This window comes from Diadema antillarum, unplaced genomic scaffold, assembly GCF_040938485.1.
Source record: "Diadema antillarum isolate AM-2024a unplaced genomic scaffold, OU_Dant_1.0 scf00000007, whole genome shotgun sequence".
Classification (NCBI taxonomy): Eukaryota; Metazoa; Echinodermata; class Echinoidea; order Diadematoida; family Diadematidae; genus Diadema; species Diadema antillarum.
This window is the reverse complement of record NW_027270896.1, coordinates 5,213,492-5,237,210: the sequence shown is the minus strand read 5'-3', so window position 1 is coordinate 5,237,210 and position 23,719 is coordinate 5,213,492. Positions and strand designations below refer to the sequence as shown.

General features: G+C 38.4%; 1 protein-coding gene across 1 annotated transcript in view; it reads right to left on the bottom strand.

Moving 5' to 3' along the window:
• LOC139717339 (uncharacterized) overlaps positions 1-23,719 on the bottom strand; it is a 66,910-nt gene that overhangs the window by 39,547 nt on the left and 3,644 nt on the right. Inside the window, exons 2-8 of the mRNA XM_071628848.1 lie at positions 20,805-20,873; positions 16,170-16,711; positions 15,312-15,605; positions 11,378-11,565; positions 5,351-5,616; positions 772-936; positions 200-342 (exon numbers count right to left, since the gene is read on the bottom strand). Coding sequence (XP_071484949.1) covers positions 200-342; positions 772-936; positions 5,351-5,616; positions 11,378-11,565; positions 15,312-15,605; positions 16,170-16,711; positions 20,805-20,873 — 1,667 coding nt within the window. The remainder of the gene's footprint in view (positions 1-199; positions 343-771; positions 937-5,350; positions 5,617-11,377; positions 11,566-15,311; positions 15,606-16,169; positions 16,712-20,804; positions 20,874-23,719) is intronic.

The window sequence follows — 23,719 nt, the reverse complement described above, 5'->3', positions numbered from 1 at the left end:
AAAAACAATCATTAATGATGTAGAATTTCATGAGGCCAAAACAGTAGTCATATGCTGAAATTACTAATAGATACAATGTACTAAATCCTACTAATAGATGGCAGCTACGCATACATCACGACAACACAGAGACCACATAATCTCATCAGACTCTTTTATGATAAACCCTCAATAAATACTCTTTGCAAAGAGACCTCACCTCAAACTTGACTTCGTTCTGGAAACCGTTGTGGGAGCAGTTCATGGAGCTGTGCATGTATGTGTCGTAGGTGTTCCCGATGATGGCGTGGAAGTTTCGCCCAGCAGACGTGCACGGGTAGTACTTACGAACACACTGCAGTCCTGCACAGACAACAATTATTTGTGTCTAAATCAGAGAAAACTTTTGTCAGAGGACACAACGAGAACGAATCAACATGTGTTTTTCAGTATCTTTAAAGATATCCTCAATTAACAAAATGCATCACATGTACAATTCAATATGCGGCATTTAAGGTAGAAGAGTATCAACATTTCAATCCAGGTGCTAAACATGCAAATAAGGTACTATAATTATCAAGCATCATTGAATAGAATAAGTGTTGAAAGGCTGAGGAGGGAATCGCAGAGAAGGAGTGGAATCGCAGAGGAGTAGAATCCTTGATCATACGCATACTTAGGACAAATGCCTCATATTCATTAGAATACTGGTCAGCACACCACACACCTCAGACCAAAAGTACTTGGGACAAGCAATGGACAGGTCAACCTTACACTCCATTTTAATAATACCTTTGTCGCCATCCATTCGGAACATAGTCTGGTTGTCGTTGAACACCACTCCATTGAGGGCTTCATAGGACGGCCCCCCGCAGTTGAGGGCGAATGCCACGCCTGGAGGCTGCTTGATGACTCGGCAAGGGGAACCCTCAATTTCAATTGATACGTCAGTCCCATCTAGAAAATCGCAAAAGAGTTATTGGATAGATGATTATGAAGCTGAAATGATGATCATTCTGACATTGAGGAGCTGCTGTGGCTCAGTGGATATGAATGCAAGCTGGCAATCACAAGGTCCCTGGTTCAAGTCCCCTGGTGGCAGAGGTTGTGCCTCTAGGCAAGGTATAATTATTCTTGTTACAAAGTCCTTTGGAGGGGACTTCTATTGAAGCTGTCAATACCCTTGTTGCCTACTTACATACAAGCACTCATTGCTTCCTTGGTCATTATATGTAACCCTTTAATGCTCAGCTCAGTGTAGACCCTTTTCATTTGGCAGGACAATTTCTATAGCCCTTTTATTCCCAGCTCAGTGTAGATTCTTTCATTTGGCAGGGCAGTTTCTATAACCCTTTTATTCTCAGCTACTTTGGACACCCTTTCCAAATTGTCCTGCAAAAGGGGGTTTTCAAAGAAGCTGGGGATAAAAGGGTTATAGAAACTGTAATACCACAGAAAGCATTTACAAAAAGCTGGGAATAAAAGGGATATAAGAATTGTACTGCCAAATAAAAGGGTCTACACTGAGCTGGGAATAAAAGGGTCCTGCCAAATGACAGGGTCTATACTGACCTGGAAATGAAAGGGTTATAGCTGGGAGTAACAGGGTTATAAAAATGTCCTGCCAAATGAAAGGGTACACAAAGTTGCTGGGGATGAAAGGGTTATAAAAATTGTCTTGCCCATATGAAATGGTTTACACAGAGCTGGGAATAAAAGGGTTATAAAAACTGTCCTGCCTAATGAAAGGGGGTACTAGGTAGCTGGAATTAAAATGGTTATAGAAACTGTCCTGGCAAATGAATGGATCTAGAATGAGCTGGAAATAAAAGGGTTACGGAAACTGTCTTGACCATATGAAAGGGTTTACACAGAGTTGGGAATATAAGGGTCATAGAAATTGTCCTGCCAAATGAAAGGGTCTACACTGAGCTGGGAATTAAAGGTTTATAGGAATTGTCTTGCCCATATGAAGGGTTTGTACACAAAGCTGGGATATAAGAGGGTTATAGTAATTGTCCTGCCAAATAAAAGGGTCTACACCGAGCTGAGAATTAAAGGTTATAAATACTGTCCCACCAAATGAAAGGGTGTACAGAGTAGCTGGGAGTAAAAGGGTTACACAAAATGTCCTGCCAAATGAAAGGGTACACAAAGTTGCTGGGGATTAAAGGGTTGTAGAAATTGTCCTGCCAAATGAAAGGGTGTACGAAGTAGCTGATAATAAAAGGGTTATACAAAACTGTCCTGCCAAATGAATGGATCTAGGATGAGCTTGGAATACAAGGGTTATGGAAACTGACTTGCCCATATAAAAGGTTTACACAGAGCTGGGAATAAAAGGGTTATAGAATTTGTCCTGCTAAATGAAAGGGTCTACACTGAGCTGGGAATTAAAGGGTTATAGAAATTGTCTTGCCCATATGAAGGTTTTACACAAAGCTGGGAATAAAAGAGCTAATAGAAATTGTCCTGCCAAATAAAGGGCCTACACTGAGCTGGGAATTACAGGGTTATAGAAATTGTCCTACCCATATGAAGGGTTTACACAAAGCTGGGAATAAAAGGGTTACAGAAATTGTCCTGCTAAATAAAAGGGTCTACACTGAGCTGGGAATAAAAGGGTTGTAGAAACTGTCCTGCCAAATGAAAGGGTGTACAAAGTAGCTGATAATGAAAGGGTTATAGAAACTGTCCTGGCAAATGACAGGGTCTACACTGAGCTGGGAATAAAAGGGTTACAGAAATTGTCCTGCCAAATAAAAGGGTCTACAATGAGCTGGGAATAAAAGGGTTATAGAAATCGTCCTACCGAATGAAAGGGTCTACACTGAGCTGAGAATTAAAGGGGTATAGAAACTGTCCTGCCAAATGAAAGGGTGTACAAAGTAGCTGGGAGTAAAAGGATTATGAAAATGTCCTGCCAAATGAAAGGGTACACGAAGTTGCTGCGGATTAAAGGGTGATAGAAATTGTCTTGCCATGTTAAAGGGTTTACAGAGAGCTAGGAATAAAAGGGTTATAGAAATTGTCCTGCCAAATGAAAGGTTGCACGAAGTTGCTGGGGATTAAAGGGTTAAATAGAAATTGTCATGCCCATGTGAAGGGTTTCTACAGAGGTGGGAATAGAAGGGTAATAGAATTTGTCCTACCAAATGAAAGAGTCTACACTGTGATGGAAATTAAAGGGTTATTGATATTGTTTTGCCCATATGAAGGGTTTACCCAAAGCTGGGAATAAAAGGGTTATATAAATTGTCCTGCCAAATGAAAGGGTCTAAACTGAGCTGGGAATTAAAGGGTTGTAGAAACTGTCCTGCTGAATGAAAGGATTTACACTGAGCCGGGAATAAAAGGGTTATGGAAATTGTCCTGCCGAATGAAAGGGTGTACAAAGTAGCTGGGAGTAAAAGGGTTATTGAAAATGTGCTGCCAAATGAAAGGGTACACACAAAGTTGCTGGGGATGAAAGGGTTATATAAATTGTCTTGCCCATATGAAAGGGTTTACACAGAGCTGGGAATAAAAGGGTTATAGAAACTGTCCTGCCAAATGAAAGGGTGTACACTGTGATGGAAATTAAAGGGTTATTGATATTGTTTTGCCCATATGAAGGGTTTACCCAAAGCTGGGAATAAAAGGGTTATATAAATTGTCCTGCCAAATGAAAGGGTCTAAACTGAGCTGGGAATTAAAGGGTTGTAGAAACTGTCCTGCTGAATGAAAGGATTTACACTGAGCCGGGAATAAAAGGGTTATGGAAATTGTCCTGCCGAATGAAAGGGTCTACACTGAACTGGGAATAAAAGAGTTGTAGAAACTGTCCTGCCAAATGAAAGGGTGTACAAAGTAGCTGGGAGTAAAAGGGTTATTGAAAATGTGCTGCCAAATGAAAGGGTACACACAAAGTTGCTGGGGATGAAAGGGTTATATAAATTGTCTTGCCCATATGAAAGGGTTTACACAGAGCTGGGAATAAAAGGGTTATAGAAACTGTCCTGCCAAATGAAAGGGTGTACTAGGTAGCTGGAAATAAAAGAGTTTACACAGAAACTGTCCTGCCGAATGAGCTGGGAATAAAAAGGAATATGGAAACTGTCTTGCCCATAAAAGGGAGTTTACACAGAGCTGGGAATAAAAGAGTTATAAAATTTGTGGGCATGACAATTTGTATTTAACCCTTTTATCCCCAGCAACTCCGTGCACCCTTTCATTTGGCAGGACAATTTCTATAACCCTTTTGTTCCCAGCTCAGTGTACACCCTTTCATTTGGCAGGACAGTTTCTATTACCCTTTTGTTTCCAGCTCAGTGTAAAACCTTTCATTACGCAGGACAGTGTTTGTAACCCTTTTATTCCCAGGTCTGTGTAAACCCTTTCATATGGGCAAGACAATTTCTATAACCTTTTAATCCCCAGCAACTCTGTGCACCCTTTCATTTGGCAGGACAGTTTCTGTAACCTTTTTATTCCCAGCTCAGTGTAGATCCTTTCATTTGGCAGGACAGTTTCTATAACCCTTTTATTCCCAGCACAGTGTAGACCCATTTATTTGGCAGGATAATTTCTATAACCCTTTTATTCCCAGCTTTGTGTAAACCATTCATTTAGGAAGACAATTTCTATAATCCTTTAATTCCCAGCTCAGTGCAGACCTTTTCACTTGGCAGGACAAATTCTATAACCCTTCTATTCCCAGCTCTGTGTAAACCGTTTACGTGGGCATGACAATTTCTATTTAACCCTTTTATCCCCGGCAACTTCCTTTGGTCATGTACAACAGTGCCCTGTTGCATAAAACCCTTACCGCTGGACTTACCGCTCCTTTATAGCAGTAAGTCTTCAAATTAGCGGTAAATTTTATAATCCTTGATGCTGATTGGCTGTGACGCCTAATTTTGACGGTAGTTACCATTGAAATTCAATGGTAAGTTTTATGCAACAGGCCACAGATCAATTCTAATTCCAATTCTAATTCCAATTCCAATTCCAATTCCAATTCAAATAAATTCCTAATTCCAATGACGGCATGACTCCTCTATACAGCATCAGTCTGTAGAGTGGAACACAAGTTATACAGGTGAGCAACCTAACATGATGATGACGAAAGCAGTAAGCTAAAAATGACATCTTCACAGCTTAGTTCCGAAGAAAGAAAAAAAGGGGGAAATACGAGGAAAAGCACAAAAAAGGTATGCACAGAAATAGTACTTTCTCTTCCACTTTATAAAAAGGAAAAATACTGACTTTAGTCTGAAAAATTTCACCTATATTCATTTCTTTCTAATCAAAATACACTAATTCTTGACACTCTGATTCTTCTCAGTTACTTCCTGAGAAATCTATAATGTGTCTGCTGTTTGCTACTTACTAAGGTCCTTTAAAACAGCAAATGCTCGGAATACTTTCAGTCCTGCGCTCTTTTCATTGTCAGTCAGGTTCCTCTGGAAGGCTAGCCGCCCGTCCGGCTGCTCAGTCCAATCCCCCATTTCCACGGCTTGGATGGTGGACCCATTGACGGTCAGTAGCACTTTGGCCACAATGTCCACCCACAGAGTGACCAAATCACCATTCAGTATCAGCCCTCCCTGGATCCGCTGGGAAGACCCTGTTGCCAGGCAACCCTGCTGAAAACATCTGCAACAGATAAGAGAAAGATTTGTTTATATTAGAGCAAATATACCTAATCACTGGGATAAACAGGAAAAGGCACATAAAAAAATGTGTCTATTAAAGCAGAAAGGCTGCTGTGACTCTCTGTAGAAATTATGAAAAGACACATTATGGCAAACTTCCATTCATGTATCCATTACACCTTGGGAGATTGTACGATAACATCAAACTCTATGGGAAGCAAACTCAAGGTAAAGACAACAAACCTGATGAAGTCACTGAACACCTTTGCTGAGTCAAATCTGTCAAGTTGATACACACCTTGGGTAAGTTGTGAGGCATAATGTCATTCTCGGCATAACAACTACAGTTATACACTTCCAAGCATCAACAAAGGACCAGCTAGAAAGAAGTAATGATAGATACACTTTACCTACTGTGCAAGTGCAGCTGGGGATTGGGTCAATGATGTAAGAGCTGACAGTGTCTTCACTTTGTATCATGACCCACATATGGAAGACATCCCCAAGCATCATATCAAACCTTTGCTGGGTAATGCTGTGTTTGAAATAGTGTCGTATGTTGTAGAGACACGGTTGTGAAATTTGTGTACACATTTATGGTGAGACACTTGAACACTTTGTTTTCTTCCTGCAAGGCTGTTAAGAGGAAGGGAACCAAGACAAATTTGGAAATATATATATTCCATATTAACTATTAAAATAATGACAATAGTAGAACAAGAACCTTGAAGTTACAAAGAATGGGAAAGGACCTAATTAAAAACAATTGAACTGATTGTTGCATATTTTGATACAATCTTTTTAAATTCATATGTAAAAGAAACAAACTATTATATGTTACATACTTCACATGGACAGAATGTAATCATCCATTCTGTTAGGTATGTAGACTCAAACCTTGCAAAAGGAATCAACAAAAATCACCAACAAACAAATCCCTCTCTAGATATGCGTTTTTTTGTAAATATGTGACAGAACGTTTGTTGGTACAACATATCTTTCAATAACATTGTATATATATATATATATATATATATGGGTGAAAACGTTGAACGATGTACAATTGGCCATTTTCGGGCTTTTCGATATTCAAACCCTTGTAAAATTGTCACCTGGGGGTGTTTTTCATGGTTTTAGGTATCATTTGGTAGGGGAGGGTTGTACCTTTCAGAAAATATATACTTTGTAGTGTTCTTACTGCATTTTCTTTTTAAAATAATGCCTTGAACCTGAAAAAATTGACAAAAATGCATATTTTGGGAAAAATCCCAGAATCACACGTCTTAATTTTTGTTCTAATGCAATTCTACAGCTTTGTTTTTCCTTGTGAGTAAGCCCACACACTTCAACTATTTAATCAAGTACTTCTGCCATGAACGTGTGTATTATTTATCTTATCAGGAAACGTTGAATTCACTTATGTCTGAAAAAGAACGTCTCTGAATGAATTATCTTTTCCTTGACGCCAAAAATTCAGGATGACTATGAAAACATGTAAGGCCATATTTATTTAGCGTCTTATCCATACTACCATTCCATCAAAATCTGTGAGTGAGCTGTGTGAAATAATCGTGCGGTGGCTCATTAAAGAAAATTATACTGAATAACCATCAGAGATGTTCTGTTGTTGAATGGTGTCATTAATGAAAGTGAATTATGCTTGAGATAAAAAGTGGTTGTCAGTATGTCAGTGTGAGCCAGGCGACTATGATGATTGGCAACTTTAGTAGCATACTGTCCACAAAAGTGAGTTCTGGTTGAAAACCCGAATTGGTGAATGTCTCTGATCAAAACGAATGTCCCTGATTGAAAGTCTCTGAAGGGATATTCCCTCATCTGACACTTCCACACTGCATGATACTTTATTTGCGTGCTTATTTTACGCACTGACGAGCCATCCTGGAATCGAGTCAGCACAGTTCAACGACAGATATGCCCACAAATCTTGAATATGTGAGTAATAACAAAAACTTTCCTGGTGTTTGTGCCGATTTATTAGAATTATTATTCCGTAGATTTGCCAATCAGTATCATTTGTGAAATTATGTATTATAATCTTTGGATTAGAGGTAAATTAAAAAAGGATAGACAGTAAATATGTAAGAATCTGCATGAAAATCAAAGAAGGCACGTCTCTGAGCAAAATGAAAAACGTCTCTGAAAATTACTGTTTCATGAAATAAATACATCCACTATACAAATTATGAGAACATTAAAGTAAATTTATGTCTGGATGGGCTCAGTTAGTGTAATAGGAACAAGTAGAACCAAGTTAACACGGGCATGTTGTAATATTAAGAAAAATGAAGCTTCTTGAAAGATGTTGAAAATATGTAAAAGAGTTTCAAATTTAAGATTTTCTGTTGATTGAGCAAGTGTAAACACATTGCCAGGACAGAAAATATGTTTTATGACTAGTAATAGGTCAATAGTCTATGATTATTATGTAGTAGTCACTTTAGTTTACGTATTTTTTGTGAGAGAGGCAGAAATGTAAGAAAAACAGGTTTAGGTCAGAGACGTTCTCTGAACAAATAGGATCTGCTCTCAAACCAATATCAATGACCCACCATGGCGAATTGGTGCCTATGTTTGTAGCACATTGGTTCCTAAATCCAAATATAATGCCAATATCTTGTAAAAATCAAACCCATTAAGTACTGATAAGCAAAGATGTTTACGTCGGAGACGTGACATTGAACGTTTTGCACATTTTCAACTACTACAATAAGGAGTAGATCTTTCATTATTCCACAGTATATGGCCCTCGTATACATACATCGTTCTAGGTAATTTACGCAATCTAAAAACAATGTTGATTTTATAATTTTGATCAGAGACGTTCATTTGTGTGTACATTGTTCTTCCAGTGCATAACTTTATTTTGATATCATTTTAACTCTATCTTTTTTTTTCTTACAGCAAGATGGGAAGACCGGATGGATTTTAAATGCTCCGAATATTAGAATTTCGTCCTGCTCAGGATCTTTAGGCTCAGTCATGTTCATGGAGCCTACAAGTTCCAGACAACGGCCGTGGTACTGGCAAGATCGGACGGACATTTTGGAGGTGCCATCTGTTTGTAAAATAATGACTATCCCAACCCCTGTTTCAGGTAGCAAGCGACGCAGTCGGTACCATGCACTGATTGAGGACATGGAATACCAAGTGGAGGGGAAATACAATTCAATGTTATAATGCGGACTCTGTTTTTAATGCACATCACTACGTTTACTTTTGAGGCTGTAAAATCTGAGGCTTACACGCTAAGAAATAAATGTTCAAATTTGCACCTAATTTTTAACAATAGCAGCGCACCTGCGGTGCATACTTGCACCCTTAATTGTGCTTAATTGCACCCTTAATTAACTGCCTTTTTGAAGTTTTGTTAATTTCTGCAAACAAGTTCTCGTACAGTTGATAAGAATATGCAAATGAGTGAGCTAACCATGTCATAACTACACAATTTTCCATTGATCGTGTACAAAACAATAACGAACATTCAATTTTTCTGTCTTTGAAATCTGAAACATGATGCTATTCCTGGTTGATTACCTTCAGAATAGTAATCAGTTAGATATACCCGGATTAAAAGCCTCGGGCATAATTATGTTTGAATGAAAAACTGAAAATTTCAAAAGTTTATAAGCAAACATTATGGCAAGTTGAGAGGGAATGACAAGCTCAATTTGCCATTAGCATATTCATAATGACCGTTCAAAAACTGTTTCCTGAAAAATTAGCGAAACTTTAAAACGTCATAACTTCACTATTTTTTTCTTGAGCCCGTAAGATTTTATTCTTTCTTATCAGCGGCTAGCTCATATTTGGGCTGAATTTCCCCTGTAATGACACCTTTTCTCTTAGAAGTAAGGTGAGATGGCCTAGTGGTATTATTTTTGAGGTTTGTAAGCCAAATACATGAGAAAAGGAAAAATACTAACATCTATGATGAAACAAGAAAATGTCTATTAAGAATGTCCCTTTACTTAGTTTCCTCTACAACACTATACTTATGTATCGCCTTCGAGTAGAAAGAAGGATTGATAGTCCCCTACCGATGTGACAAGTAAAATGTGATATTGTAATGTTATCATTGTCAACCTCTTGAAAGAGGTTTTCAGTTCATTTTTGGTCAAACGTTTGCTGTACCACACCGTTGATATTCTTTTGAGTTTGGCGTTTACAATTTATATCTGCCATAGTATACAAAAAAGCACAGCGGAATTTGATGCTTCTAGGATGAGTATAGGTTAATTACAGCTTTCTGAGACGACATCATAACAGTGGCCCAGGTACGGTCCCTAATAAAAATCCGAACTGGCCTGACATACACATACAATCATATTTGAGGTATAGTGGTCAAATTAAAATAGTATTAGTAAATTCGTGTTTACCTTTGTTATAGATTTGGACTACATTTGAAAGAAAACATATACAATATTGATAGCATGTGGGCACACCTTCGCATACAACGGAAGATGAAATACAAAGTAGTGGTCATCATAAAGAAAAACAATCCTTGACATAGGCCTATGCCTCGGTAAATGATTTCTCAATGAATGTGGAATGTTGAGTTACGAGCATCTTTTAAAATAGGGAATTTGGTGTTTAATTCTAGTGATAACTTACAGCCGAAACGTCCCTGATGGGAAAGCAAATGTCTCTGATATAAAAGAATAATTTAGGTAAGGTAGTCAAAATTGCAAGTATTTCATGTAATTTCTATTTGTCTGTCATTCAAAAGTGTTGTAAGATATGAATAATATAACAAGGACAGGCTTGTTGTTGATTTTTGGTGTAGAAATCGAAATTCCTCTTACAAATTGGAGGTTTGTTGTTACAATCGGTTATTATGAAAAATAATTCAAGTTGAAATTACCATTCTGAATTGTTCACAAAAGATAAACATGTGTTTAATAAAAGAATAATGTTGTTTGTTCACAAACCTCGTAATTATGGATCAAAGGACATCGTTTTTATTGTCTATGTCTGAGGAACGTCTATGAGTGAAACCTGAACGTCTCTGATCAAAACATGGCTTACTTTCAGCATCTGTAAAGGGCTTTTATAAGGATTTGACCAAACGAAATGCACTAAATTCATTATTAGTATCTAGTGAACATTAACATTTAAACAAATGATACCCCTGCTATATGTTTTGTTCAAATGAGATGAAAGTGAAGATAAGAATATAAAAATCTCTGCTTAAATGACAAAAACTCCACTTTTACTTTAACTTCCGTGTGTATTAGCTTTTGTAAACTTCACAGGAGGTAAACAATATTTTAGGAACAAATTAACACAGTCTTCAAAAGCATGAACAAGATGAAAATATATTCATTTGAATGTTTTTCTACCTTCATTTGAATTTTCACTAAAACAATGTTTATTTTAGTCAGAGACGTTCGCCAATATGTTACAGTTCTATCTAATCTTGAATAAAAACAACACCCTTGGAGATATCCCAGTATAATCGGGTTTCCAAGAAAGCTGAAATCAATGACATTTGACTGAGATATATGTATATCAGTGAGTGGCGTTTTTTAATTTTGATCCCTGATTTGCCCAATTGTACATCGTTCAATGTTTTCACCCATATATATATATATATATATATAATTTTTTTTAAACTTGGTCATAACACTGATTTTCAGCAAGAGAAAAAGAAAGACCTTAAAATTACATTTTCACAAAATTAGAGAAAACATACACCTCTGACAATTGTCTGAAAGGGAAAATAGGTATCAAACTATACTAACCTCTGTTCTGGAACAGGTACATTTTCCGGAATGTTACTGAAGAAAGCATAGCGACAGGGACCGCTCGGCCCAACAACAGTGAGCATTTGACCGTTGACCAATGAGACTGTCCAGACGTCCGGTGAGTCCATCATACCAGTAAGACCAGCGATGTATGCCACTCCCACTTGACCTTTCATCAGAGCAATCTATAAGGGCAAGCATGAAATCTCATCAACACCTACTATATCTCTTCTACGGTCTTCATTCAAAGATTTTTCTTTTCAGACTTTACCTCTTAAACACACAGCATTTGCATCAGATAGTTGTATAAATTTGAAAGTACAAAAGTGTAGGTATATGAATTACAATGCATTTTAACCCTAAATGGGCCCGTTTCACGCTATAATTCTGTAACGCGAGAAGACCTCGTCGTGAGGCTTTGTGACTTTCTTTGTTCAAGTCTTACACAACTTTTGAGACCAAATTTGCAACGTCCGCGCACATTTTTATGAAGCCACGCCCATTTGTGTAACGACATGTCGCACGGGCACAATTTTGTGATTTTGTGTGCATTTCCTATGGAAAACAGTGCTCTGTCATGAAAGTCATTAAAACCTGATTATTTTTACAACTGCATCACTTTCATATGGTAATTATGGTAGAAAAGTGGTCAGTGACAATTTTCAATAAAAAACAAAGACAAAACACAGAAGTTGAAAAACGAGGAAATACATCTGAAATTGTGAAAACAATAAAACACATAAGAATTGAAATGACTTTTGGAAGTTTTTGTGATGTACAATTGTTGAATATGCCAAAACAGATTTACAGACCAAAAAAAGTAGGCTCTTGATGCTTTTCATTAGGCTAAAATATGATCTTGAGCTTAATTTGCATAATTAATTAATCAAAAGTAAAAATTGATTGTTTCAAAAAATATTATGGCACAATCTTGTAGATTATGACATGGGTGTCACGCATGCCAAATTTCATCATGATTGCACCTCCACTGATGGCCGAGATCTTGGGGAGGGGGGGGGGTAGAATCCGCCCCCCTCCGGTTTTAGCATAGTCAAAACAGCCCGGCCTGATTAGGGTTTTTAAAAAAATAAACAGATAAACAACAAAATGAAACCACAGGCAATGCTGCACACTGGCACTTGTCCGATGGTCTCTGGCCAGTAAAAATCACCGTCCCAGTAACTTTTTCAGGAATGGACCAGTAAAACATGGAAAAAACTGGGTACACCGTACCTACTGGTCCAACAGACAGGTCGAACCAGTAGAAAACTAGATATATCGCTACGGTGACTGATATGCCTCCGCCATAATGCATTGTTCTCCTAATAGGTCTATAGTACAATGTCTTGACAATGTGTGATGACAGTTTCACACAATTGGCAAAATATTAAAATGACAGGTTTGACACAAATGTGCTGATTGTTCACTTTCCTAGACTAGGTTCAAATGGATGACTGATTAAAATGTCAGAGTGCAGGTATTTGGGGAACTGATGATTTTTACTTGACTTTTGACCCTTTTATAAGTTTATGCATTGAGTAATTTTCAAGGTATTGAGAAAAAGTATAATTTCAGTATCAAATGGGAAAATAGCATTATCTAAACCTGGCCTTTGACCTTTGACCTCTCAGTTCCAAAGAGAATCACTGTTAGGTTGAACATGCATAAATATGTAAGTTTCATGATGACACCTTGAGTTACTTTTGAGATATGGAAAAAAAGTGCAATTCAGAACTTTCACTTGACCTTTGACCTTTTGACCTTTGATCTTTTTGGCAAGAAACTTCCCACAGAATATATATTGGGTAATACATGTATACATCAAGTTAAAAAAAAAAAGAAACCTTCAGGCATTGCATAAATATAAGGAAAGTAGTGATATTTTGAGGAGTTGACCTTGACCTTTGACCCCTGACCTTTGAACCATGACCCCCAACTTCCCTAGATAATCACTGCCCATTGGAACAAGCATATATACTAAGTTCCATGAAGATACCTCGAACCATTTGTGAGATATGGAGAAAAACATGAATTTTCAACCTTTTTTTCACAAAATAACCTGTGACCTTTGACCTCTGACCCCATGACCCTAAAATCCAAACAAAGTATTATCCCCCAGGATATACCCTCATACCAAGTTTGATGTAAAACCACCACATGGTTCTTGAGATATCGACAAAAACAAAACGGGACGGACGTACGTACGGACAGACGGACGGACGGACGACCCGAAAACATAATGCCTCCGGCCACTTCGTTGGCGGAGGCATAAAAATGTGCAGTCCTGCCATATTTATAGAAAAAACCAACTTCACCAGTCATGGAAATTGCAGGTTGAAGAATACTTAATGGCAGCTATGCATTTTTTGCCCTGCATTATGGTTCAACAGTGTGTTAAGCTCAGCATAACCGTGAATTGGGTCTGCTGCATTGCAGGGCAAGTTTCTGAACCCACCATGACGCAAATCTCTCGTTTGAAGAGGCTACACCCCAGTAAATAATGCCAGTGCATATCTTGGCAATCAATGACTTAAAGTCAAAGATATAAAACACCTGTTTCTTGACCCTGGCCTAATCTAAGCATCAGTCATCGCCACAGCGCCACAGGAGGGGGGGGGGGGGGGGGGGGGGGGCACCGCGAGAGGAGGAGATTGTTTTGGTTTTGGCATGGGCCATGTAGCTCCATGGTGCGTGTGTGTGTGTACGTGTGTGTGTGTGAGTGTAGACATTCAGCGTATGCAGACAGATCATGCCTGTACTGTAGTGACCGGAACTATTGTCATTCCATTTTGCTCTCCCCTTCTCCCTCCCCCATCTCTCCCCCCTCACCCTCCCTCTCTCCCCCTCGCTCTCCCCCCCCCCCCCCCCCCCCCTCTCTCTCTCTCTCCCTCTCTCTCTCTTTCTCAATGATCCAGTCAGCAGGCTGATTGTAACCAGGGAGGTACGTTGTAGTCTCACCTCCCCGTTGTAACTCACTGCCAAATAGCACATTGTCAGCACCGGCAAACTGGCAATGCTCTCCTTCTTATTCCTGTATTTTCGTTATTTACGGGTCGATTTTTTTCGTTCGAAATGTAAAATGGATGACCATAGAATTTCTCAATAGAATATAAAATTGAAAACTTTAGAAAGGATAGAGAAAATTGAGTTCACTTTGAATGGTCTGCCACAGGCAGATATCCTTATCATGCTCTTACGTAATACGACAGCTGCTTTCTCAATGATCCAGTCAGCAGGCTGATTGTAACCAGGGAGGTAGTCTCACCTCCCCGTTGTAACTCACTGCCAAATAGCACATTGTCAGCACCGGCAAACTGGCAATGCTCTCCTTCTTATTCCTGTATTTTCGTTATTTACGGGTCGATTTTTTACGTTCGAAATGTAAAATGGATGACCATAGAATTTCTCAATAGAATATAAAATTGAAAACTTTAGAAAGGATAGAGAAAATTGAGTTCACTTTGAATGGTCTGCCACAGGCAGATATCCTTATCATGCTCTTACGTAATACGACAGCTGCTGGAGTCATCAAACCCTGGCTTGGCCTCCAGGTTTGTCACGCCTGAGCAGAATGTTTATTTGCAATGGACAAGTCCTTCGACTCCCAACTCCCAAACGACAAATATACGCACCCCACTTTGGGTATGCCCCAGTTGGGGACTCGCCTCAAACGAGGGATTGACGGCATGACTGCAATTGAAACTGCTTTTCTCGTCAAGACAAAGGAGTTCTTACTACAGTATCTATCCATTCAACTGGAGATGCGTACAGCATAATGTGTGCGTGTGTATGTGTCTGCATGTGTGTCTGTGTCAGTAAGTGTGAGAGTGTGTGTGTGTGTCTGTGTGTGTGTATGTGTGTCTGTGTACATGTCTGCTTAAGTGTGTGTCTTTATGTGTGCGTGTGTATCTGTGTTTTATGGGTGTGGTACCTGATAAAGGGCTGAGGTTGTGCTGTCTTCATCAGTAAGGCTGTGAGAGCACAAGAGCAGCATCGTCCGACCGACGTACTTGTCCGCGTTCTCCAGAAGCGTGGTCGCCGTGGTACCGCTGAACTCCTGCAGGTGGACGACCCTGCCACGCGGCCTGCTGATATGGGACTCGCAGAAGCGCATACTCTTGCTGTGGAACATGGCATAGTGACTGTGGGAGGGGCCACTCATCTGAAGTGCGCCATCCTGACTTAAAAACTCCCACATGTCAATGCCATCAGGGTACAGGGGCACCTACAAAATGGTGGGTGGGGGGAGGGGAGGGGGGAGAGGAAGGGTGAAGGGAGAGGTAGAGATGTGAAGCAGAGGGAATGAGTGGAACAGAGAACATAATAACACCAAACAGTTAAATACACAATCCTTAAAATGACGGCGATTCCACCAACTTCAACATTCAGAAATATGGACGCAAAGCAGCTAAGTGCAAAGATATTGATGGCAAGGAAATAAGTGGATTAGTCATTCTAGTTCACGTAATAATTTCTCCCCCAAAATTCACTTATCTTCTTTTGTTTGTCTTGTTGCCTGTTTCTATGAATAATTTTCAAACTGTGACAATACCCCACTATTCTCTTTTTTTATGTGGGTCTACTTAAATGTACAATGCATTTTTGTAACATTTAAATACTAGTAATAATAGAAACTAATAATAGAAATGTTACAGAAAGTAATGATAGAAACAAATAATACAAATGTTTGCATATCGCAAAAAGTAAACTTTTAGATCATGCTTTAACAAAATCACTCCACGTGACTATGTCAACAAACAGAATACCAAACAGAAATTGAAGTTTGTACCTTTGTAATATTACCATCTCGCTTGAAGTGTACGAGATACGTCTGGCTGGGCACAGCGCCAGCCTTGTTTGGCTCAGCACTGCAGACAACAAGAACGCAAGAACCATCAGAGTCAGAAGTCGTGGAGATGTGCGGCGAGGGGGTGATGTCTGCCGTCGAATCGTAGGACCCAGCCTTGGGCCCGTCGAACAGAACCCCGCAGCCCCCGTGACCGTAGCTGGCGATGTTCGTGATGATTGTGGCGTGCGCATGGCCAAAGATCAGCTTGGGCTGGAGGTAGCCATCGCAGTTGGTGAAGATCTCATTCCAGTTGTAAATGCTGTGCTCCCCACCCTGCGCCAGGGACTTCGTGGAGAAGTGGTTCCCGTCAAAGCCGCATCGCAAGAATGTGACTTCAGAGGAGTCGCCGTCACTCTTGCCCCTTGTGAGCAGAAGGAGGGCTGTGCCGCCACCATGCCTGGCATTGACATTAAACTCTGTGTGGACCAGCGCCGGGATGGGAAAGCCGCAGCTGGACGATGCCTCAAGGCATGCCCAGTCAGCTGAAGTGTGAGGATTGGTACAAGCACAAAAGAATATGTGCAGGTTAGTCGTGCGACTAATGACTGATTAGACAATGTGTGATTTGTATGTCCTTACCAATTACACACAATTTTGATGAGTTTAAAGTGAAAATATTGTTAAACGAGGAATGTTCGCGTGCATTTTAATTTCACGAATTTCACAAGCGCCAAGATTTGCGAAATTAAAATGAAGGCGAAAGTTCTTGTCTACACTACATATCTTTATAATATGCATTGAACACCAGTGGCAATAAGCAAAAATTTCATGCCACGAAAAAGGCCGTTGGCTCCAATTTGCGAAAATTTCATGCCGCGAATATATCATGTTCTACAGTATAGTTTTCTGTGAGTTTTATTTTCATTCAGTTGTTTGTTAGACCAATATGATGGTCATCTACAGGGTATGGGGATTTTTGTTTGTTAATCAGCAGTGTTGTAACGTTTCCAATAGCTCTGCTAATAGCTAGATTCCTTCTTGACCACAAACAATCTGAAATGCAAGCTGTATGTTTGTCTGTTTGTTATTGGTGTGTGTGTTTGTTTGTTTGTTTGTTTGTTTGTTTTTTTTTTGGGGGGGGGGGTAGCCATGCTATTGTCTATCAAAAGAACTGATTCTCACTAATATTGAAGCCCAAATTATCTCTGTCTAACCGCGTGCACATCCAATAATGTATTGTCACTAGACAATGCTCAAGGAATGTTCAAAAGGATTATGTATCTAGATGAGGTTTCATGACGCCAGAAAATGTGTTGCTCGAGGGGCACAAACAAATCATGTGTATTAAGCGTAGAGCTGTAGCACGTGGTAGGCGTACCACATACCAGCCTGCATGGCTGCCATGATAAAATTGTGAGCGATGATGGAATGTGGGCTGTAAAGCTAATTCACTTGCTGCGCATACTCAGTTTTTTGTTTTTTGTTTGTTTGTTTGTTTTTTGTTTTTTTGCCCCTCAGCAAGTCGAACCTTGGCTTGATGATGTCATTGAAACCTTGTCTAGACAGAATGTATAATTGGTACATAAATTCAACTACTATCAATCACTACTTAATCACTTACTCATTAAGAAGTAGATTACAATACTGGGTCTGAGATGGTAACACTGAAGTGATATAATATATTACTGACACCATGTATATATCTCTAAATGTATGTCAACATCTATCAATAATCAATATAAACTAGAAATGTCGCTACAGCGACTGGTTATACCCCCGCCAAACAACATTTCATAGGCTTTGGGTCAATTCCATTGTGACTTATGGGACAAAGTGACAATTTTCGGCAATTTCAAACCAGTATTTTGAGAAAATAGTTGCATCAAATGCATTTTTCTCAGTTCATGGTTAGATCCATCATATCACAGTTTATGAAAACACCATACTTAGTTTGAAAAGTATCATTGCATTACGTACAGCAACGAAAAATTGCTGTCGTGACTTATGGGACATCTGAGGACCACCATTTTTCACATGGGAAAGTAAATTCTGAAATATTCTTACACACAGAGTCTCTGGAAAGATATTTTCTTTCCTGAATGTAGCAAAGGGTTGGTGCTTACCCTGAGCCACGTGGTATGAATATCTACTCATTGGTACAGTAGCAGGATAGGGAAAACCAGTGTGACTGATGGGACACAAAAACGTGACTTATGGGACACTATCAACTACCACATTTTGAGATTGAGAGAATAATATTTACTGATGCCGGAACAAGTTCTAGAACATCATAAAACCAATCTATGACCAAAGAACATTCAGAAAATAAGCCATCTGAGAATTACACAAGCTGTATTATGGTCATAATAGTGTATCAGAAGCAATTCTGCAAAAATTGGCAATTTTCATGAAAAATGAAGGTTTTTCGGACATTATAACTCTATTCCACGTTCACCGATGTTCACAAATGAGGTATAAAAATATCCGTTGTGAAAGGCTGCTTTGAGTAAACAATGCCAGATCATCTAATTAAGCTTCATTAATCATCTATACTCAATATGTGACAGTGCACCTCAAAACGAACATAAAGTCGCACGCACTGATTTTGCGTGAGGACTGAAAATAAGTGAAATGGGTCAACCTAGCCGAACTTGACTTTTTCATATTTTCTGAAAGAGGGGATCTTCTTTTACATTATGCTAAAATTTCGTATCATAAAACGGGCAGGAGAGTGTGTTTTTTAGCAGTTTATCTCCAACATTTTTGGTAGAATAGTGTGATTAGGTGTGTCTTTAGAATCCCTTTTTCTGAAAAACCTTGTCCACACTCTTCACTTTCACTTCTAATAACTTTTTAAAGGATAATGCTACTGCTTTGAAAGTTGGCATTAATTATGTACAGAATGTGTTAATGAGGCATGCCTAATTTCAGTTTAATCTCATAATCCCTTCATTGTTGTTACTCTGGTGGTTTACTTCCTGTTTTTTGTCCCATTCATCACACAACCAGCACGGTTTGGTAAAGATTAAGCGCTTGAATAGACACTGTACTTCAGAGCCTCTTTTCTCAGTTCACACTTTTCCTGAGTTTGTGCTTTCTTTCCAATATTTAGATAGGTTAGGAGAGTCCATTTGATTTGAGTTATACATCATTTTAAAGCTTAAAGTCTGCTCGTTTAGAATATGGTCTTAACTAAAAATTCATGTCTGGCGACTTTTTGTTTGTTTTGAGGTGCAGGGTCACATATTTTGATTTTCATAAAATGCAACCTTTCCGTGGAATTGACCTTTGGTCAAAACAACATTTCATAAGCTTTGGTCAAAAAACTGAGGAAGTAGTTAAATCCGCAAGATCTTTCCTTGATCTTCTGCCATTAATATGCCGTTACCATGGCAACGTACTTTCGGGTACTGTCGAAAAATGCGTCTTGCACATCTACAACCAAAGGCACACATCTGTACCAAGTTTCATGGAAATTGGGCAAAAATTGAGGAAGTAGTTTGCAACACAAAATTTTCCATCATTTTGGCTCATAATATGTGAGCTGTTACCATGGCAACATACTTTTTGTCACTGTCAAGAAATGTGTCATGCTGACCTGATATCCTAAGACAAACATTCAATATGAATTCCATGAGAATTGGAAGAACACTGATGAAGCAGTTTTGCCATGAAGCATTTTGCCCTATATTTTACCAATAACATGCTGTTACCATGGCAACGCACTTTTTGCCAATGCGGAAATATGTGTCTTGCACATTAACATATTCAGATGAACATCTGTACCTAATGTCATAAAAATTGATCAAAAACTGTGGGAGGAGTTCGCGACGCAAGATTTGTACCCATTTTTGCCCATAATATGCCGTTACCATGGCAACGTACTTTTGGGTACTGTCAAAAAATACGTCTTGCACATCTACAACCCAAGGCACACATCTGTGCCAAGTTTTATGGGAATCGGTTGAAAACTGAGGAAGTAGTTCGCGACGCAAGATTTGCAACGGACCGACCGCCCGACCGACCGCCCGACCGCCCGACCGACCGCCCGACCGTCCGCTGATTCCTATATACCCCCTTCAAACTTCGCTTGGCGGGGGTATAAAATGTTAACTGAAAAAACAAATACTGTATACGCTATATATTTTCGCGGGGGTTTTATTTTCGCGAATTTCGCAAGTCGGGAGCTATTCGCGAAATTAACAACACGCGAAAATATTACCTTCCAAAATGAATCCCTTGCCTTGATGATACGAACATTTCAGTACTAGTATACCATGTCACAGCTTACCGAACAGACCATCCTGGCTAAGCTTGTTTACGCACGTCCACGTCTATTACGAATACTGTAGAGAGCCAATCCATTATCGCAAGGGGACCACTCGTCAGAAATCTAGCGCGATGGACTACCACTTCAAAAATGGTGAATTCTAACTTACTAGTTCGCAGAGTTTGGCAAGTCTTTTTCATGCAGTGTATAACTAGTATCATTCTTATTTGCTAGTAAGTTGAAAATTCACACTTTCTTTGCCACTTCATATTTTCTCTGGTCCCCCAATCCCGAAAATGTGTGACAGCGGCAATTCGCGAAAATTTATGTACGCGAAAATTATAGCGTATACAGTATTCACTTACCAACATTTGCAGGTGGTGGAGGCTTGGGAGGAAGATTGAAATCACCCTTTTGCAAGACCTTTGCTGCCACTATTCCAACAAAAGAAAATATTTTGATGAAAAGATATTAACATTTCATGAACCAGGCTTCTAGCATAAATACAGCAACATGTACTAGCAATACATAAGTAAATATTCAAAAAACAAATGGCCTTTTTTACGATCAGTGGTGTAACTTTTGTACTCAGAGGGTCAAAATTTCAAACAAAATATTTTTTCATTATTCTGTTTGATTCCTGTTGGAAAGTATTCAAATTTTTGAAAAAATAACATTTCAGACCTTAAAGCTGAAGAGTTATTGGTGTAATTTAAGGAAAACCCTGGCACCTGAAGTAAATTTAAGCAAAATTTTGTTTTCATGAATTGCACCATAATGACAAAACTCTGTAGTCAAACTTCACCATGCAAAGTTTATATGGTTAACAACAATATATAGTTTGTGAATCAAAACTATTTGGGGGTTGAATATAAAGTGAATTAAAAAGAAATACATGAGATTTATAAATTTTTGGTAAAAATACCAATTGACATGCAATTTTTAAGATTTTAACTATTTATTGGAGGGCAAGCCAGGTCAAACTCTATACTATAACAAGTCTTTAAGAAGGGCTACCTTCCTATGTAGGTTAAATGAAATTCCAATCATTTCTTTAAATCTTGAATTTTTCACACATGGATGTTTCGGAGGTGACAGTTAACATAATAGAATGTTTCGGAGGTGACATTAATATTAACACTCAGTTTTTTTGAGAATAAGTGACAATAACACCAAACTTCTTCTTTTTATCAATGTTTTTAATAATTATAACTCGAGAACAAGAAATTAACTCCTGTTTCAAGCAGATAAACCACACAGAACAAGTGTTTTTTTACACTTCATTAATTAGCATGGGCACCGGTAGTTTGCCTTCCATTTGGACGAAGGTTGTAAGCTAAATATTGTGATCTGAAGAAACATGGCATTCCATTTTCTACCTTAAATTGAGATGAGGGTGTGAGATCATTTTAGTAATGTTTCTTTGCTCTCAGAACATTTTATTCCACAACACCAGGGAAGAATCACTTCGTTTCGGAGGTGACATTCAATGTTAACATTGTGTTGAAATATTCATTTACAGTAAGAATATGACAGACATAAGCTAGATATTGTAACCTGAAGAAAATTGGCATTCCATTTTCTACCTTAAATTGAAATGAGGGTGTAAGATCATTTTAGTAATGTTTCTTTGCTCTCAGAACATTTTATTCCACAACACCAGGGAAGAATAACTTTGTTTCGGAGGTGACATTCAATGTTAACATTGTGTTCAAGTATTCATATAGTATGTCCCCCCCCCCCCCAAAAAAAAAAGAAAAGAAAAAGAAAAAAAAAGAAAATTACAATTAGACTTTTGCATTGATAGCCCCCAATATGGTTCAATCAGCTAAGATCTACTTTGGGGTCTTAAATTATAACATCTTAGCTCTATTTTGCAGAAACCCCCAGTCAATTTGGTTAAGTGGTCTCAAAGAAATGTGGATTGTTATAAAGGATGTCAGGAGTCTGATTCTTCCAAGTTAGCACTTGGATGCTCTTGGAACTGCATATTAATGTGTAAACACAATATACAGAACTTGGAGGGAAGGGATTCCTGACATGCTCTACAAAAATCCTCATTTCTCTTTGACCTCTGAAGCAAATTGAATGGGGTTTTCTGTAAGGTGTGGGCAATGAGTTATAGTTTCAATCCCTCAAATTGTATTTTAGATTGATTCACTATCTTTGAAGTTATCGTTGCGGAGGGTACCATTGTAATTTTTTGGTGGGGACATAGGTTATGAATGCCAAAAGCAAAAATTCTTATTTGACTTATATTATGTTTTTGTTCGCACATAGTATCATAAATAGATTAAATTCAAGGATGTTCATGAATTCTTCATCATTCTTGATAGCCACCATAAAAATGTTATAATACTGGTGAAAGGTGTTTAGTTCATCTGGGATAAATTTTCTATATATCAGATTCATTTAAACTGTTGACATTACTAAAATATATTTTATGTATCTTTCTGAATTGCTTGAAAATTACCAGCAAATTATATATATATTAGTCACTTTTGAGAGTAAAAAGTATAGGATAAGAAAAAATCATGTTATTGTTTTGGAGGTGACACAACACAGAGACAACCCAACTTCTCAGGTGTTACAATGTAACTAATATATTGTGAACATTCATGTCTTTCCTCATGGCTTTAATTTTCAAATATAAGCTCTTTCTTTCAGTTCTTACATGTTATTTTGTTTAGTTATTCTCTTTCATGATAGTGGATACCAGCTCATATTTTGTTTTACATTGTAATTCATACTAATCTTTAGCAAGTTTTTACAGTTTGGTTAAGACAACAGTTTGTGTTTCCCAGCTGAAGAGAGCAGCGTAATGCTTTTGTGTGAACTTACGGGGAAATTTTTTTTTGTTCAGTAATTTTACCCATCAACTTCACAGAAGGTCCCGGACACAAACTGGTCTCAAATAACCCTATAAGGGACCGAAAAAGGACAAGTTCACCTCAATAGACATGAGGGTTGAGTAAATACAGCAATATTAGTAAAACACATCAGTGAGAGTTTGAGGAAAATAAGGCAATCCGTTCCAGAGTTATGAATTTTTGAAGTTTCTGCTCAGTCAAAGCTGAATGAGAAGACTTCTATAGCTTGTGATGTCACACGTGTACAAGGATATAGAGAAAGTATCAAGAAAATTCAACATATTTTCACTTTTCTTGCATAACAAAAGAACACTTGACTTCTCTCTTTTGGAAGGCAGGGTGAATAATATTGCCCTAACATACATCAGTAGCAAGTTGAAGAAATGTGCACTTTTTTCAAAAAGTAAAGT